At 44.0% G+C, this 18,773-nt stretch overlaps 2 protein-coding genes across 3 annotated transcripts; one reads left to right on the top strand and one right to left on the bottom strand.

Annotated features, from left to right (window-relative positions):
• Positions 1-274: 274 nt before the first annotated feature.
• Positions 275-6,327, bottom strand: LOC117843750 (TORTIFOLIA1-like protein 2). The gene is made up of 8 exons (XM_034724441.2): positions 6,122-6,327; positions 4,756-5,530; positions 4,149-4,343; positions 3,714-3,816; positions 2,427-3,070; positions 986-1,705; positions 709-890; positions 275-619 (listed from the first exon to the last, which is right to left on the bottom strand). The coding sequence occupies exons 2-8, from the start codon at positions 5,380-5,382 to the stop codon at positions 562-564; spliced, it is 2,529 nt and encodes an 842-aa protein (XP_034580332.1). The 5' UTR covers positions 5,383-5,530; positions 6,122-6,327; the 3' UTR covers positions 275-561.
• Positions 6,328-8,764: 2,437 nt separating this feature from the next.
• LOC117845973 (uncharacterized) lies at positions 8,765-13,381 on the top strand. 2 transcript variants are annotated; one of them, XM_034727070.2, is made up of 8 exons: positions 8,765-9,443; positions 10,113-10,250; positions 10,345-10,590; positions 10,685-10,798; positions 10,918-11,100; positions 11,547-11,764; positions 12,142-12,614; positions 12,744-13,381. In XM_034727070.2, exons 1-7 carry the CDS (start codon positions 8,847-8,849, stop codon positions 12,485-12,487), a joined length of 1,842 nt encoding a protein of 613 aa, XP_034582961.1. In that variant the 5' UTR covers positions 8,765-8,846; the 3' UTR covers positions 12,488-12,614; positions 12,744-13,381. The 2 variants fall into 2 exon arrangements, with proteins under 2 accessions (XP_034582961.1, XP_072147634.1); XM_072291533.1 differs by having other exon boundaries at positions 12,142-12,665.
• The last annotated feature ends 5,392 nt before the right edge of the window (positions 13,382-18,773 follow it).

Below are 18,773 nucleotides of genomic sequence, written 5' to 3'. Positions count from 1 at the left end.
GGAGTATATAAAGGAGGGCAGAGGTCCCTAGATCTGTAGATCAAGACCTCATAGAACCACAATACCACAACAGAATACCAGATACAACATTCCAAACAGGACGTAGGGTATTACGCTACTCTGACGGCTTGAACCTATATAAATCCATGTCTTGTGTCCTCACTTTTACTTTCGAGTTCCAGATCCGACGATCCCCCACCAACCAATCTACTACCGAGGGGTCTGGGTATAAAACACCAACAACATCTGTAGGACCTTGTCAGCATCAAGCATATACTCATAACTCTTAAGTCATGCCAAATGGCAAAATGCAAATTCCAGAACTACAGTACAGAGCTAAAACACACATGTTTTCAACTAGCAAACTATCAATCGTTCTGCAGAAACCTTTGAGTCTTTCACACACTAATCAAACAGATACAGCATCATAAAGGTTGTAGAGCTACAAGAAAAAGAAATTGAGCTCACTAAAGCATTGCTTTGTCCTTCATCTAAAAAAGAGCACTGCTTCGTGCCCTGAGCATACACTAGATTACATCATTGCAATTTGCGAGGAATATCTCACATTGCAGTGGCCATGATAGTTTCATTTCCTCTGCGTACTCTAGTTGAAATTTTCCTGCAGAACCAGAATGGATATGTCAGTATTACAAGAAGTTCACATGTAGTAGAACTGATGAGACACTGTCAATGCGCAATGAAGATTACCTGCATGGGCCAACCTCAAAAGCTTTGGTCAGTTTAAATGCAAGCTGTGCAATGGCAATCCTAATGGCTGGTTCTGTAGATCCACTTGTTGCAACTTCCTCCAATGCAGAAAGAAACTCCTTTTGTGCTCTCACAGATGCAAAAAGTTGGCCTGGCTTATAGATCGTGCTTAAATCTGCTAACTGAAGCAATACAAGCAATCCAAATTTGGACTGAGTAAGTTGCACAAGCTTTTCAGACTTGGGCATTACTGTAAAAAAAAATCTAGTGGACTTACTTGTTGAAGCCAAGGCAGCGCTAAGTCAAAAAACTTTTTATTAAGAAATTGGCAAGTTATAACCCTTAGAAGTTCATTTGCTGTCTCACACGACAACTTCTCAAGAACTGGTCCAGTTCTATCCATTAGGTCAATCAGATCATCATAATCACCACAGTTTAGGGCCTCCATGTATGCAGGCTCGATTTCAGGCTCGATTTCGCCAGTACCTTGAAATTCACCAGACTGGTTAGATGCACATAATGCATTTTGCATTTCAGGTTGCTCACAGGAACTGGTAAATGAAACTGGCAAAGCCCCTTTAACCATTGATGCTTGACTTCTCGCTGAGCTTGGAACATATCTTCCCAAGTTACTCTCTGAGCTCACAGTCTCAGGCTTCCTAAATCTGCTGCGAACATGATCCTTCGGAAATTCAGCTCCCTCTTTAGTGCACACGTTTGAGCCCTTAGATGGTAGATCATGCATCCACTTCTTCTCATGTTTCAAGTGTGAAATTGGTGGTGGCTTGTAGTTAGCATCCACAGATGATCTAGGTGTAGAAGTAGAAAGCCTGGGTGAAGAAGAAACACTTTGGTTCTTAAAAAACTTGGAACCAGGAAGATGATACCGGCTTTCACTCTGAGTGATTGTATACACAGTTTTGTCTACAGCATTCTCCAAATTGTGCACCTTCAAATTTAGCACCGTCATGTTCTCCACAGAGGTGGACATGAATTCCTACAATTAACTGGGGGAAGTGAGCATTTGACAAAAGATATGAATCCACTTCTTTATATTGCATACATGATGTCTTCATATGTACTTGCATATGCCACATGGCCTATATGATGCAGACACACAATGATAGGAAAAAAATTGACAGAATTTGAAGATAACTATCCTTATGGTCATTATGCATTGCCATCCTTACAGAGTTTGCAGAAAGCAAAATGCCAAAATAAGATGACAGATTCACAGCTCAGGGGTGCCAGTGTTCAACAAAATCATAAATAATCAAGAAGCATATAACAATATAGTAGGCTACTACTCCCTCTGTCCCAAATTGAAAATCAAAAATAATCAAGAAGCATAACAATATAGTAGGCTACTACTCCCTCTGTCCCAAATTGTAGGTCATTTTACCTTTTCCATGTTCATGGATGTTTGTATGCATCTAAATATAGTGTATGTCTAGATGCATACAAACATCTATGAACCTAGAAAAGCTAAAACGATCTACAATTTGAAACGGAGGGAGTACAAGAATATAAAGTGCACAGTGCTGAACTGCGAGTTAATAAAAGATATTATACATCCTATGACTGGAATCATAGCCTTGCATTATAACTTACACCATTATCACACTACTCAATATGTACGCTTACACCATATTAGGTAAATGTAGTATATAGACACAACAAATCGGCAAGATCTTCACTACTCAAAACATGATAATTACCTGCAACAAGTCAAAAAGATTTGCTTGCTTCCTTTCCATCTCTTGAAGTTGCTTCCTAATGAGTGCCAATTCATTCATGGTATTTAGACAACAACTATGTGTGCCATGTGCAGTAACATCTGTAACTGTTGAATCTATGCTCTTACTCTCTTGACCCCTAGGACATCGTTCAGTGACTTGTGTCGATTCACAATCTTCAATACATTCCTGAGCAGTAGTGACATGCTTTGTCTCACAACTCCTGCTGGCTACTTCTGACACAGAGGAGCATTCTTGTTTATCATCCAAGATGTCATAGTCAAACTTACTGTCTTCATCAGCGATTTCATATGCATTTCTCTTTGCATCTTTTAGGATGCAGACTTTACTGGACCCCTTCTCATCAATATCAACCAATGGCATCATATTCTGCTTTGGAACTGACACCTCAACACGCCAATCACCAGACTTCAAGCGATGCATATTTGCAGCATTGTTTAGGGCTATTTTGTTGATTGACAAAGGGGATCTCCTCTTTGCTGAAGTGATAGAACTGCCACTGGTAACAGATACGGAAGGCCCATGATCTGTTCTCCTAAAAGAAGTATCTCGTGATCCACCATCATGTATACTTCTGGCATCATGATGGTCACCAAAGAAGTTCTCTGTGAGAAAAAAATGATAGGCAATAGAAAATAAGCTGATTATATGGTTGTGGTTAACGAAAGACAAAAGCTAGAAATAATGCAGAGGTCATGTAACAAATAATTTTGTAGAAGGATCTTAATTAGCTAGCAGCATCACACGTTAAGCACAGACCATAAGAAGGCAGTAACATGGTATTGTGGTATTCTTGGATGATCATTTAAGCACACAATAAATATGAAAAATAGAACTCACAAAGAAAAGGTTGCCATCCATAATTGTTTATAGTTAGCCATGATCCAAGAAGAAATCTACGAAGATCATTAGCATTGCTACCTTGGCACCTAGAGTACTTTTATAGTTATTTGATTCTTTTGGTTGAAGATTCCAGAGTTAAGATGCATAAAATCCTGGAAGAGTTGACAAACAAGAGAGGTGCTTACATATAGAACATCAGGTGGGTTCTGATTAGCTTAATTATTTTGGTAATCAAACAAATTTCTTAATGAGGTGAATAGAACAAGTAAGATATATGTATGCTAACTTTTGATTTAAAATAAGATAAGGATTAGCGGATTTGAAAGAAGCCAAAAACAAAACAGTGTTATAACTGTTTTGCCCATATCGACTGCTAAATGTGAATTAAAGGAACATCTTCTGTACCTTTTGTTGATGATCCAGCTTCCGATGGTTCAGGAGTATGAGACCCTGGAATAGCTTTCCACAGCTGAATTGCGTGTATAATGGCATCACGAACTGGTTTTACCTATAATAGGAGGCATGAAGTCAGTAAGTCATTAGAAAAATATGTCGCTTTGGGCTCAAAGTGGTGCCCGAAACATGGAAGCTTTTGGTTGGAAGCCTCCTGATCGTTAGCTAGCGTTGCGATTTCTATGTCTTAAATTCTGCTAGTAGACGCCCCCTTTTAACAAATGTAATCTCTGTCTATTTCCACTACCGTGTGCGAGTGCCCGGTTAATGGCCCGCGTTGTACAAACATCGTTTTTACCTTCCTCTTAATTGAATGATGCGCAGTTCTCCTGCGTATTCTAGGAAAAAAAATTCTGCAGGTACAACGGAGAGTAGGGATAAAAATACCTTATCAAATTTACTACGCTCAAGGGAGCGAAGGCAGGAAGTTCTGAAAGAGGCAACCAAATACCCAGAACTGACAGCAATACTTGAAAGAGCAAGAGAGGCAGCCTTCCTTGTATTCCAGTCGCTACTCTTAAGTGCATCCATAATACTTGTTAGAGCTGATGATAACGCCTGCTCTGTGGAAGCACCTTCAGCCTGAAAATGGGGAGCAAAGCAAAATAAGTACACTAACATAATGTAAGATCTTACTGGTAGTTACAAGAAGTGGAACCAAGTTGAAGATGATGTTTATTACTCTAGTCCTTGAAAGATATTAAGAAGTCTTGCGGAATTTATACAGCATATAAATACAAATCAACCTAGTAATCAGATGCATGATCTAGACTCGAAGGAGCAATAAAAACATTTGACTTTGTAGGAAGATTGCAGTATTTCTATGGCAAACTAACTAAGCAACCATTGAATAAAGAACATATATGGTTGCACAGAAGAATGCTACTTTCTCATGGTACTAATTACAAGGTCAGATAAACAAGGTAATCTGTAGACATAAAAAAGTATATCAATAGTGGGATGGCATTGCTTACACAAAAACAAGAGTGCAAACCTGAACAATGCTTCTTATCAATTCAATCGCTGCGGGCTTTGCCATGAAATGGGGATTCTTGAGCAGCTTAACAACACGGACAAGCATCTGCGGGAGAACAGGTCCAGGGAAGTAATTGCTCTCATCTATAACCTTGGCCAAGCACAATGCTGCCCCAGCCTGAACATATCTATTCTGTTCACCCAGTGATTCAAACAGGGGGCGCACCAATGCCACCAATGCCGCACCACCATCCCCATAACTTCTGGCGCACATTGCAAGGGTACCACAAGTGTCAACACATGCATCTCTAACAACTGAGTCGGTGTCCTTCAGGCGCTTAACGATGCTGGACACCATTTTCGCCATGTGTGGTGCCAGTAGGTTCCCATGCAAGCGTGCCAGTGTGCCAATCACCTTGATGCACTCCTTGCGCACTGCACTCTTCTGCTCAGCATCAGTGTCAATCACACATGACAAGAAGGGACCGATCATGTCAGGGGCCAGGGTATCCGCCATCTTCTCGAGCTCATCCAATCCAATCTGGTATGTGTCTCTGTCAGCAATCTTGTTAACAGCTTGGACCAGCCTGTGCTTCAGCTCAAATGCGGCCTTGCCCTTCGAAGTAACCGCACTGGACTTCGTCATGGTAGTGTAATGCTCTCACAAGATACAGCTCCGTGAACAAATTAGCAGGGATCTCACAGGAAAACGTACAGGGAGAGGGACAGTGCCTTCTCCACCGGGGCAACGGAGACCGTGTTTCCTGTAGTTTCCCCTCCCATTCCTTACCTGTCTGTAACACAAAACACACATGAACTCATATGAGAGATCAGACACACATACACCTAAGAGGTAATAAAATTGGTGCATTCATTAAGAGAATGACAAATTTGAGCTCCGAAAACAACCAGTTTATCCACATTAGCATCTAATCTGTGCTCATCTAACAGTTGGTGCTTAACTGCCCAAATCAACACTAGTTCGATTCAGAAATGTACCGAAATAGAATTAACTGATTAAAAACCAACCAACCAAAACTAAACGATCAGAGTATTTGAGCTGAGCAGCATCACGCCCGTACCTCACGCTTACACTCGCACATTTTACTAACTGCTCAGCAACCCTCGAAACCTAGAGATCAGAGAGCAATTGGAGCCCCTCCGGGCTAAAAAAAGAGTCACAGGAACACGAAAGCAGCCTAAAAAACGAAGCATAACATTGCCACCAACCATTGGGGAGAGAAATTTGAAACTGCCGGTTCCCATCCTCACTCCCGCATCTCACACACCCAAAAAAAAAAAAAACTCAATCACGTAGCGGAACTAATAAGACTTCAACTAAGCAACTGCAAATGACACGCGGAAGGAGGAGGAACAGCACATACAGCGGAAGCGGCGGGGGATGCTCGGAGATCTCTCCGCGACCGCGAGTGCGAGAGCCCGCCCGGAGGACCGCCGCGCAGGCTTGGAATGGAAGCCTCGCCTCTTTCCCGTACTAGAAGGGATTTTGAATTCCAAACTTACCACGCGGTAATCATGTAAATTGGCAGGCCTTCTCACTTTTCTCTCTCTACACCTTTTCCTCTCTCTCTCTCCTCTCGTGCCCACAGCCCCTGTGCCCCACACCGAGGAGGCGAGGAAGGGGAGGAGGAGAGCGCCAACTCCGAGGACCAGTAGTCTTCCACCTCCGCTGACCTCTCTGTCTCCGAGGCGGTATCACCGGGGCCTCTCTCACCCACGCCGTTCTCGAGATGACACGTGGGGTCCGAAAGATACTGAACCCACATGTCATGGGCTGAGAGGGTGGACGCTCTTGTGAGCGGAGCAATGAAGTCGATCGAGGTGGCGAGTTGCCGCACCTTTCGCGCTTTTGGGTGCCGCGATTCGAATTTCACCCAAGAGGTTCGCTCCTGACATGCGGGCCATCATGCTCTGGACCCACGGCTCAGTGACTGTGGGACCTGGAGATTCGCTCCGGTGTTTGAATCTTGCCCGCTACGGGACAAATGCGGGAGCGCATGCGGGGCGTGGTGCTGACGACGGGTCTGGGCCCACAGGCAAGCGACACATTTGCGAACTGATCCATCCGAAGCGGGTAGTTGGGGGTAGATGCCAACGGGCTGGACAAAAGGCTGGCACGGGTCATACGTATATCTTTGATCACATGCCGGCCCATCCCGACGCGGCCGAAATTCAAAAGTTCCATCACAGCCACGATAATTCAAAACGGATTTAGCCCTTGGAGTGCTCTCAATATGATTTAGGTTTCACATCAACATCATTTCACAAGGTTGCGTACTTGTGTCTATTTTGATTATGGTTGGCACTTGGCAGCTTCCTCCCAGAGTCCTTTTGCGCCTTTCTCCAATAGTCCAATGTCGCTCACATTCAGATTAGATCGTGGTGATTTGGACTTTAGATCACTAGCTCTTCTATAGGAAAATGCATGCATTACGCATGCGCTATATGTGTTTGTCTATATGTTTGGATCAACTAGAAATTCTTAAGTTATGGCATCTAGCTTATGGATTGTTATAAAACTGGTTTTGGTCATTTTGCAAATGCACATGGTGGTAAAAAAAGATAGTGGGACTGTGGGAGGCATAAATGATCTGAGTGAATTAAACTTAGCTCAGTTGATTGGATTTATTGTGGTGGAACTTGTGCAGCACAGATTCGAGTCATCAACTCATCATGTGCTCATATTTTTTTTTATTTAAATAGTCGGCGAATGCCCATCCATAACAAACATAGGGGTAGATTGTGTATGTGTGCGTGTGTTCATAACGCGAGCATGCATATATGTAGTGTATCTTTGGTGTTTGGACAAAAAAAAAAGGATAAATAGTGTGGAGTGTGCAGTCAGTAGGGACAAAAGACACTCCACCGTGATACTCCTTTTAGCGCATGAACTGTCAAAAAATCAAATAAAACTAAGTTCATATTTGACCCTCAACTGTTTAGTTTATCTAGTTTTTATACTCAAAATACAATCTAGTTTGATACGATCTACTTTGAATAGTCTCATTTGCCCCTAAGGCCAGACAAAGCAGATTAGACGTGATTGCAATTTTTTTTAACTTTGATGAAGACAAAATGTTTAGATGAGGAAAACAAACACCTCTCAAAAATTCAGAAAAGAATCCTAAAGATAATTTGGACATAAGGAACCCCACAACAATAAGTAGAGTTTGTGAAACAAGCTCTATGCTATTCAAATAAAAGATTCAATAAATACTCAAATACATTTTCTAAGATTTATTGAGTCTTTCATTTGAATGTTATAGATTATAGAACTTGTTTCATGAGCTGCAATTATTTTTGTCCAATGTCTATTTCAAAGTTTTTTGGAAGTGATCGAGTAACTTTCCTTCCTCATTCAAATATTTTCTCCCACCCAGATTAAAAAGTCGCTGCCACGTCAACCTTGAATTGCTTTGGATGGGCTCAAGGGTCAAAACTACGCTAGCTATAATGGAAGTTGGAGTATAATGTTAGAGTTGGAGATCAAAGATAGACAAACTAAAAGTCAAGGGTAAAAAAAAAGGGCTCGTAGCATTTTCGGATCTGTTTCGGCATACGAATAGCACACTTTTACAAAAATAATTCCTTAATTCTTCTTATTCAGTTCCATCATGAATTTTTTATTGATACGCTCCTATAGAATCTTGTCATTTGACACAATATCGGTTTAATAATCCATAAAGAACCCGAGGAGTACGTCATTCCAAACAGGACCTAGGAGCATTCTTCTGGAGTTCTGGTTACCAATTTATTCCGCAGAACCCAATTAGCAAAACTAAAAAAATAAAATCAATAACTGTTTCACAGGAATGGGAAGAAAACAAACTAGAAAGTCTCAAAATAGGACTCTTTGAAAGTATTAGAACCAAACCAAAACTAACTAAATTCGGTGAAAGTAGGCAAATTTTGATGAGGAAAACCCAGTAATCGGAAATAACTGTGAAATTTTGTGGCAGAAAATTGATTTCTTCCCGAAGTTTTTCTCATCCATGGATAATGCACGCGGGAACGTTACAAGCGCGCGGGGGATTCACACTTCACCCCTTCTTCCCTCCCACTCGTCCCCCTCCGGCCTCCGCCGTGGCCATGGCCACCGCCACCGCCACTCTCCCGCTTCTCCATCTTCTCCTCTCCAAACCTGCAACCCCACCACTGCGCGCTCTCCCGCTTCCCACCCAATTCCACCCCAAAACGCATCCTCACCCTCTCCCACTCCTCTTCCTCCTCCCGCGCCGCCGCCGCTGCGGGCCCATCGCCGCCTTCCCCGCGACAACATCCTCGTCCACGTCCGCCTCCGCATCGCCCGCCTACGACGCCCGCGAGGCGGAGGCAGCCGTCGCGGAGCTCCTACGCGAGAGCGGCGCCTCCCCGGCCGACGCCACCGCCATCGCCGCGCGCGCGCCGGCCTACGCCACCATGCTCGCCGACGGAGTCCGGGAGCTGGACGAGCTCGGCCTCTGGGCGTCGTGGAGCTCCGGCGCCGGGGCCAGGGTGGGCCGCAGCGGGGCCGTCGAGATGGAGATGGGGAGGCTCGGGTTCCGGAGGAAGGTGTACCTCATGGGGCGGAGCAAGCACGACCACGGCGTGGTGCCGCTCCTAGAGAGCTTCGGGGTGCGGCTCTCTTCCGCCAAGCTCATCGCGCCGTACGTCGCGGCCGCTGGCCTCCCTGTGCTGATTGATCGGGTGAGAGTTAACTCCAATTTGGGCTCAATTTGCTTGCATTTCCGCGAGTTTGGTCCGTGTTGAAAGAATACTTCGTACATGTTGCAATTGGCAGTGAAATTTGGTGAAACCTGTAGAAACTGCTAACTGCAGGGTTACTTCATATTTTTTTCTACGAGTCCAACCTAATCCATGACCTCTTATCGGGTGTGTTTGGCTGAACTTGAACAAAGTTCAATCGAGCTAGTATTAAACTTAAACATGGAGCACTCAAACTGATATTTTACCTGCAAAAAAGTTGGTATTGTTCTCAGTTGCAAGCTTGTAGTCCTGCACAAAGCATGTGTTCAAGTATATGAGTCTTCTTCTTCTTTTTTTTTAAAGACGTTATGTGAGTCTTGCTCCTATTCTCATTCACACCACGAATCTCAATAGTACTTCCATTTTCCATAGCATGGCAGGAAGACATTTTAATGGAATCCTTAACATTAGAAATTTAGAATTCAGGCACCAAGTTTTCAGTAACACTAGTCCATGGTGACATTATACATTATATCCCAAGGGTAACAAATAGATTGGATCATAGTGATCATTGGTCAATATGTTACTTCAATAGTTGCAGTTGTCCTTGGCACTATAATATGTTCACTAGATCACTGCACTCATTTCTTATGGTTTATTCACATATAGGTTAAGTTTTTGAAGGAAATGTTATTTTCAAGCAGTGATTATGCAACAATTATTGGAAGGAATTCTAAGCGCATGATGACACACTTATCAATACCTGCAGACGATGCACTCCAAAGTACTTTATCATTTTTTGAAAAAGTAAGTTTCATAGTCCTGACTATTGCTTATTGTTCAGTTTCATTGCACTGAGTATCAGCAGAAATTAATGTTTTCTTGAACCCTATTATTGCAGATGGAGGCCAGGTATGGTGGTGTTAGCATGTTGGGACATGGAGATGTGTCATTTCCTTACCTCATTGAGTCGTTTCCCATGCTGCTTCTCTGCTCTGAGGATAATCATCTAAAGCCATTAATTGATTTTCTTGAGTACATTGGAATTCCAAACCCAAGGATTGCATCAGTTTTGCTGTCATTTCCTCCTATCATTCTTTCTGACATTGAAAATGATATCAAGCCGAGGATTCATGAATGGGAGAAGGTATTTATGTTCGTGGTGTCCATTGGTATCTGCTAGATTGGTGCTCACTTGAATATAATACAATAATACTATTATCCATTTCTAAATTTACTAGGCTGGCATTGAACAAGAACATATTGGTAGGATGTTGCTGAAGTATCCATGGATCCTTTCAACAAGTGTGATAGAGAACTACAAACGGATCCTTTTGTTCTTAAAGCGAAAAAAGGTAACTGAAAAAAAGAATTTTCTCACTATTTATGTTTTAATTTCTTTTTCATTTATTTACCCTGTTCTGCCTTCTGTTTCTTGTTGCCAGGAGTAGTAAGTCAATTGTTTTGCTTTCAGATTTCCAGTACAGTCCTTGGTATTGCTGTGAAAAGTTGGCCTCATATTCTTGGCTGCTCTACACAAAGAATGAATTTAATTCTGGAGCAGTTTGATGATCTGGGCATCACTAAGAAAATGGTGGCTCCAGTCATTACATCAAGTCCGCAATTGTTGCTGAGAAAACCTAACGAGTTTCTGCAGGTGTGTAATCATTAATATAATTTCGTTTACATATTTATACTCCGTTTGGTAAAGGAAAAACTTTCTTTTGCTTGCTTATAATTTTCTTAGCAAACTGGAACCAAAGCTTCAGTAAAATGAATACTTTGTTTGACCACCATCACATGTCCTTTAAGTTGACATGGATGATGGCTGTAATGATGGTACATCAGGTTTTACAGATTCACATATTTTTCCAATTAGCCACAATGGATAGGATGAAGATTTATGGGTCATGAAAGCGGTGGACAATAACTCAACATCCAATGTTTGTAACTGTATCCACAGTAGGCACATTTGTATCCAAAGTTGGGGATGGTTTTGTGTCTTGAGTCTTGACTCTTGAGTGGTTGCTCTTATACATCTTTGATGCCCCCATCTTCTGATAATTGTTATCTTAGTACTAACTGTTCTGCCTTGTGTTTCAGATTGTTTTCTTTTTCAGGGAAATGGGTTTTGATAAGGAAACAGTAGGAAAGATTTTGTGTCGTTCTCCTGAAATATTTGCTTCAAATGTGGAAAGTACCCTCAAGAAGAAAATTGACTTTCTTATTGACTTTGGTGTTTCCAAACATCATCTTCCTCGCATCATTAGGAAGTATCCTGAGATTTTATTGTTGGACATAAATGATACACTGCTCCCCAGGTATGACTGCAACTTTGTGTGATAGAAAATGCAGCCCAGATAGACATTTTATATTGCAAACTTAGTGTACCTCTTAATTGTGCCATGGTCTAGAGTTTTCTGCAAGCTGCAAGCTTTTGGTATCATTATTGCTAATGTTGTTTCCCTACGTGGATGGTTGTGCCTTTTAGTGATACTTTTTGCAATCTTGGATGCTAGTTATTCATTTTGGTCGGTAGCATAATCCACTTGTACAACTCCTAGTACTTATTTCTGATTCAACCACTGCCGTATGTTTTTTCTAAAGTTTAACCTTGTGATTTTCATTTGTCAAGTATGTTAACAAGATGTTTTTTGTAAGTGCTTGATACATGTAACTTTAATTTCAACGTTTACAGAATGAACTACCTATTGGAGGCGGGTTTGTCTAAGAAAGACGTGCGCTCAATGATCTTTAGATTTTCCCCACTTCTAGGTTACAGTATCGAGCTTGTTATGAAACCAAAGCTTGAGTTTCTGTTAAGAATCATGAAAAAGCCACTTAAAGCAGTTGTAGAATATCCAAGGTACTTCAGTTATTCACTTGAAGGGAGGATAAAGCCACGGTTTTGGGTACTGCAGAGTAGAAACATAGACTGTAGTCTGACAGACATGCTTGCAAAAAACGACGAACTTTTTGCTGAAGAGTACTTGGGAACAGGAGGATTACTTCAGAAACCTCTACAATCAAGCAAAGTCAGTTGATTTCTAGACTAAAATGAAGGGCTAACCATGCAAATGTACCATGCCTGAAATGTACAGCTTTACGCTTCCACAGAGGAGGCTGTTTTTCAGATGGGAGTCCACTTTTCAAGTGCTCAGTATTAAGAAGGTACTAATCAAGCTAACAGTTCCGCTTCCGTGCTGATTCGGTACAATCAAGGTGATGAACACCTTGGTTTTTCGCATTGCAAAGTTTCTTGGTGGCATGCTAATTTATGTTGTCATATTATTCCTTCAGGTTCAGGCAGGGCTTCAGGCAAACAAGGAAATTTACAAAATAATGTGATTTGCAGCTAGGAACAGAAGGAAAAGGTTGCTCTACAGTCTGCATGTCTGTTGTGTACTTGTGTGAATGACTTCTGGAACCGATGGAGGTCATACTCCTCGATGATTATCAGTCATGCAATCCTTAGGCCCCATCATCTCTTTCTCATGGAACTGAAGCCTCTCCGTGACCTCCCGTTCTGCCGCATCTACGCCAATCTGGGCCGAGGGCTAACGCAGAGGTGGTCGCCACTACATTGACTGTTGACAGCAGGGTGTTGGCGTTTTGTTTCTTTTCCACAGCTGAGATGCCAAATGCCAATGCTACGCTGCTTCCTCGAAACGACCTGCCTGTATTTTCGTTTTTGGCGGTGAAACTGTGTTCGTAGGTACCTACATTCTATGACTTGGCCTGTAGTAGATGGTCGAATCATGATTGTGCTGTACGGATCAAATGAATCAGAACTTGGCCTCTTAGGTGCGTTTGGCAGAGCTTCCGGAGTTGATTCTCTGCCGATTCTAGCAGGAGTTTTGCCAAATAGTTTTAGAGAGAAAGTGATTTTCTGCTGGTTCTGTGAAGTGATTCTCTTAAATAAACTAAGAGGTTTTTAAGAGGTTGGGAGTAAAAAAAGTACCTTCTTCTGATTCTATAAAGTGATTCTCCATCCTTATTCTAAAAATTTATACTAGAGAATCATTTTCAGATAAAGAATTACTGCTCCTTTTCTTAGAAAATCAGCTTCCACAAAGAATCAGGATATTATGATCGGACGTACTCGTGATCGTGGCTGCAATCATCCGTGCGGACGCGCTGGACCAAGCGTGGCTGCAGGCCACGCCTTGTCATGCATCAACATTGTGCTGCCGTGCACCGAACTGGCGCGCGCGTCGGCAAGGCGCCGCGCCGCCCGCGTCGTGCTCCTTTATTCTTGCCGCAGCAGGTCAAGCTGGCGCCCACGCCCTCCGTTCTCCAAGCCTGTGGTTTAACACGCCTACACACCTCCGTTCTTCCAAGCCTGTGGTTTAACACTCGTGCTGGTGGAGATGCCGAGATGGACCGAGGTTCGACGGCGACGCGCCGGGCAAGTTGCGTGCGCGGGGTCATGGCAACGAGCCGCGAGGACACGGCGTGTGCGTGGTCGATCGAGTTCCAGCTGCCGGACCGCGGCAGAAGCGGCTCGTGTTCGTTCCAGGTGTACGCGGCGAGGATGAGGTCCATCTGCAGCCGCATCGTCGTCGTCGCCCAGAGAGGTCCGAGTGCACTGCGCGCCTTTCGCCGAGGTCGGACGCCGTGAGTGTCTCTTGCCCGGGAACGCCGAGGCCACCTACCCCGTGTACTACCTGTACACCCCACGCCGTTGGCAGTTCGACGACAAGACGAGGAGCGGCTGTTTCAATCTGGGACTGATGAGTTTCGTTAACCGGAATTTGCAGAGAGGTTTCTAGCAAGCTGAAAATTAGGCCTGGGACTCAAAACGTTTGAGTACATCCTCTCTGACAGACCATCAAAGATAGGATAGCCCAATGGCGCAGTGGTATTACAGGCTTGCTTTGGGCCACGGCATGACAAAAAAAAAGGAGAGCTTTTGACATGCTGAAAATTAGGGAGGAGATTCTTTTTTTTTTTTGAAAGAAGGCAGGAGCACTGCCAATTCATTTAAGAAGGAAGAAGAAACAGGTTACAACAATGTTGTGATTACAATAAAACAGAAACTCAAACTCAAACTCTAGAGACATTTAAACTAAAGAAGGGGTGCCCTGAGAAACTCAAACTTCCTCTTTGATCAAGCTGAAAACCTGAGAAGGCTGAAGGCTCGTCCCCTCGAACACTCTTCGATTCCTTTCTTTCCAAATGGTTCATGCTGTATAGTGTATACATCAAGAGCGCTGCCGTTGATCTTTTCTGATTTTGTGAGAGTCGCTCCAGGCTTCTCCTCCACCACTCTTCTATCTCTTCCCCCTGCCTATCTGGGACTTTGATGATGCCGGAAGTCCAATTGCTCACTAACAGCCAGACCTCTTTTGCATAGCAGCAGTGCAAACACAAGTGAGCTGCTGTTTCTATAGGGAGGAGATTCTGATAATTATATCTGCGGAGTATATACATTTTCTAAAAGGTTTCAGGTTGCTTGGATACACTGTACACACATGCTTGCAAAATTCGCCTTCTCTTTTGTGCGCACAAGAAAAGTCTTGCTATGTACATGTTCACCCTCAGAGTTTGGCTCTCACGAGTGGAGCCGTATTCTGACATTTTTCAGTTGCTTATAGCCTGCCGCTCTTCTGCTTCACAAAAGTTCAGCTCCCATGCAAATTAGCCAGTAAAATAGCAGTCACATTTCTACCTTTTATGTTTCTCTTGTGGAACTTAGCCAGCTGATGATTTGGTTACAGGATTATCCGGAATACAATATGATGGTCTTCATAATACTGAATTTCTGAACCAAACTGAAGAACACAATGAGGTTGAAGCAAACAATTGAGCTTACCATCTAGGTGGGGGCGTCAGTACAGATGATCTTGCATGCTGGAAGCTGCTGACGACTAAATGGATCATCTTCAAGCTGTTGCTGAGTAAACTGGTCATCTTCGAAGCAAAGATTATTTCAGTAGAATTCACACGAGTTGCTTGTTCCCTATGAATACAGGTGACGCCCGCGCGAGGATGACGAGGTCTGCACCTCGCAACGGCGCAAGACGGAGAAAAAGGATGCGGCGACCTGGATGATCTGGAGGAGAAAGTCTGCGAACTTGAACCAATGCACCGGGAAGGAGCGCCGCGCCGGCGATCCTCACCCATCACCACCAGATTGCCGCTGGGAATCGCACGAAAAATTGACTAGGAGGGGCGCGTCGGGGGATATCCGCTGGGGAATTGGGTAGGGGAGAACCGGAGGCCGCTCGCGCTCGGGGCCACGAGGCGTCCGTCGCCGTCGCCGGAGAAGAAGGGGGAGGAACGCGCGGAGGGATTCCGGCCGCAAAAGTTGTTTTTTGCAAAAGCCCAGGATCGGGTTGTAAAAATGTTCGGATCACATTTTACATTTACCCTCCTGATCGCGACTCGCGATCCAAAGAGGTTATTTGAAATTGTTCGGATCATATTTGACTTATACCGCCCTTAGGGGCTGTTTGGATACGAGACACTAAACTTTAGAGGGTCACATCGGATGTTCGAACACTAATTAGGAGGATTAAACATGAGCTAATTAAAAACTAACTGCAGAACCTCTATACTAATTCGCGAGACGAATCTATTAAGCCTAATTAATCCATCATTAGCAACTGGTTACTGTAGCACAACATTGTCAAATCATGAACTATTTAGACTTAATAGATTCGTCTCGCGAATTAGACTCCATCTGTGTAATTAGTTTTATAATTAGATTATATTTAATACTCCTAATTAGTATCCAAACATCCGATGTGACAGGTACTAAAGTTTAGGAGGTGTTACCCAAACACCCCCTTAAGTGGATCGTGACTATTAATCGCAATCCAAATTAGGATGTTTAATGCAAATACTGGGGTCACGTACTTACATTACCAGTACCAGATTTCTGTAAAATGTGAGCTCCGACTCGCCGGACTCGGAGGAGGAGAAGAGGTTCCGGAGGCGGCGGCCGCAGTCCTCGGTGTTGCGCTAGCACTTGGCGGTGAGGCCGATGCGCGGGTCTGGGACGCGAGTGTAGGCGGACTCGTCCACGTTCCCCTCTCTCTCGCCGAGTCGCCGTGCTGCACCAGCACGATCCGCGCTGGGCCAGGCCGGGGCGGCGGGGGATTATTGTCAGGAACGGCGAGCTGCTGCTGGGCCGGCGCGCGGCGGAGCGGGACGCCCAGCGTGTCCTCGCAGCAGCAGCACCGCAGGCGCCCTCGCCGCGGGCAGCACCGGGTGGCACTTGCTGGGCGCTGCAGTCATCGATCTGCAGACTGCAGCTGCTAATAACGAATAATCCTAGGTAAACGGATTCGCTAGCTTTAGTTGCCGATGCGATGATGGCATGGCAATGGCATCCGTGAATGGAAGAAGACTGCAGAGGAGAATATGATGATGAGGTCATTGCCCGGCTGCGGCACGTTTTCTTGTCCTTGCACGTACTAGTCTCGCCATGGCCGAACCGGTCAGCGTTCTCGAACAAGAAGGCTGGAGACGAAAGAGTTGGAGGAGCAGGGCGCTGCGCCGCCGGCCACGATGAACCTCCGCGCTGCAAGCTCAGATGCTATCCAGCGCAACACAGCGATTTCTCTCTCCTTTCACTAGACAGATTTCGAGGTTCACGGGAAGCACTGACATCAGCTTCTCAAGATGATTGCAACCTGACAGCAAAAGGAGAGGCAGGTTTGTTAGGCCCGTTTGTTTGAGCTTTTTGACAACTTTGCAGTATGAAAAGTTAGAAACTCAAACAAACAGCAAACTTCCCGTGCAGCTTTCGAAAAAACATAAGCTCGGAAAAGCTGAGTTTATATGGGAAGCTGAAAAGCTCAGTTTTCCGAACTTTTCGTAGCTTTTTAAGCCCAGAAAGCTATACACATCTTCTAAAAGCTAGTGTTGGCTTTTAAAAAAAAAGTCAGCAGCAGCATTTCAAAAAAGACTCAAAAACTGCAGCTCAAATAAACATGCTCTTAGAATACAACTTGCTACTACCTTCCTGATCACATATTAGCGAGACACCATTGAACTGTCACTGTCATGCTTTTTAAACTGACGTACATGGATCTCGTGCATTGCACACTCCATAAAAGGTTTAATTCTTCTGAATGGATTCAACAGAGTATCTGAATTTTCTTTGGTCAAACAGCATGTCTGAAATTTTGTCCGGACTCCATGAAAGATTTTCAGGTCTTTCTGGATGCAGGCAGTTCGTCTGGCCATGCCAGAATGCCACACAGCGGCGGAATTTTGCTGAGCAAACAATGCCACGGCGATGTAGGTAACCGAATTTGCAGAGAGATTTTTGGCGAGCTGAAAATTATGCCTGGAAGGCTGGAACTCAAAACGTTTGAGTACGTCTTCTCTGACAGACCATCAAAGATAGGATTAGCCAAGTGGCGCAGTGACAATGGCAAGTTCGACAGCACTTGAGTCCTGAAGACAGACTTGCTTTGTGCCACGATCAATAATCCTGCCACCAGCCGTCAAAGTGGCATCCTGATCCCTGAATGTTCTTTGGGTACACAGGCCTCATGCTTGCCAATAGGTGTTCTCTTTCCCTCTCATCATTGTGCTGTTCAAGATGGGAAAAGGAAATGTAAGCAACGGATGTAACCTGCAAGACATGACAGAAAAAAGGAGGGCTTTTGACATGCTGAAAATTAGGGATTAAACTCTGACATTCATGTCTATATACATACATTTTCTAACAGGTTTCAGGTTTGCTTGGATACACTGCCCACACGCTTGCATATTCCTGACGTCTTTTGTCATGTGCAGCCTATTAGGGCCCATGAGATGGAGAAGCCCCAACCCATTGAAGGGCTGGTGTACCGTTCATCCGCAGTTACTGTTCACGCGAACAGTAACCACGTGGTTATGTTCACAGCAGCCTAGGATTAGATTTGTTATTTAGAGATAAGATTAGATTGATTTGGTTCCTTAATTTTAGAGATTGGTTTCAAGTCAGCCCATCTATATAAGGATGGGACTGTATCTCTTTTAGTTAGATCAAGAGTTCCTATTCCCCCTCTCTATCCCTGCCCTTGTGGTGCGGCCGCCGGGCATCGGCATGGTCACGCTGCTTGGGTTCAGGGCCATCTGAACTTTGCCCATGACATCTTTTGTGCGCACAAGAAAAGTCTTGCTACGTACATGTTCCCCCTCAGCATTTGAATGCCGCATGTGGAGATGTATTGTCATTTTTCAGCTGCTTATAGGCTTATAGCCTACAACTCTTCAGTCTTAAGCATATCTGTGTTTCTGGCAAATATTCTTCAGTTCGGGACAGTTCGGGAAAGTTCAGCTCCCAGGCAAATTTGCCAGTAAAATAGCAATCACATTTCTACCTTTTAG

This window comes from Setaria viridis, chromosome 2 (assembly GCF_005286985.2).
Source record: "Setaria viridis chromosome 2, Setaria_viridis_v4.0, whole genome shotgun sequence".
Lineage (NCBI taxonomy): Eukaryota > Viridiplantae > Streptophyta > Magnoliopsida > Poales > Poaceae > Setaria > Setaria viridis.
The sequence above is the reverse complement of the archived record's forward strand: the minus strand, read 5'-3'. Positions and strand labels throughout refer to the sequence as shown.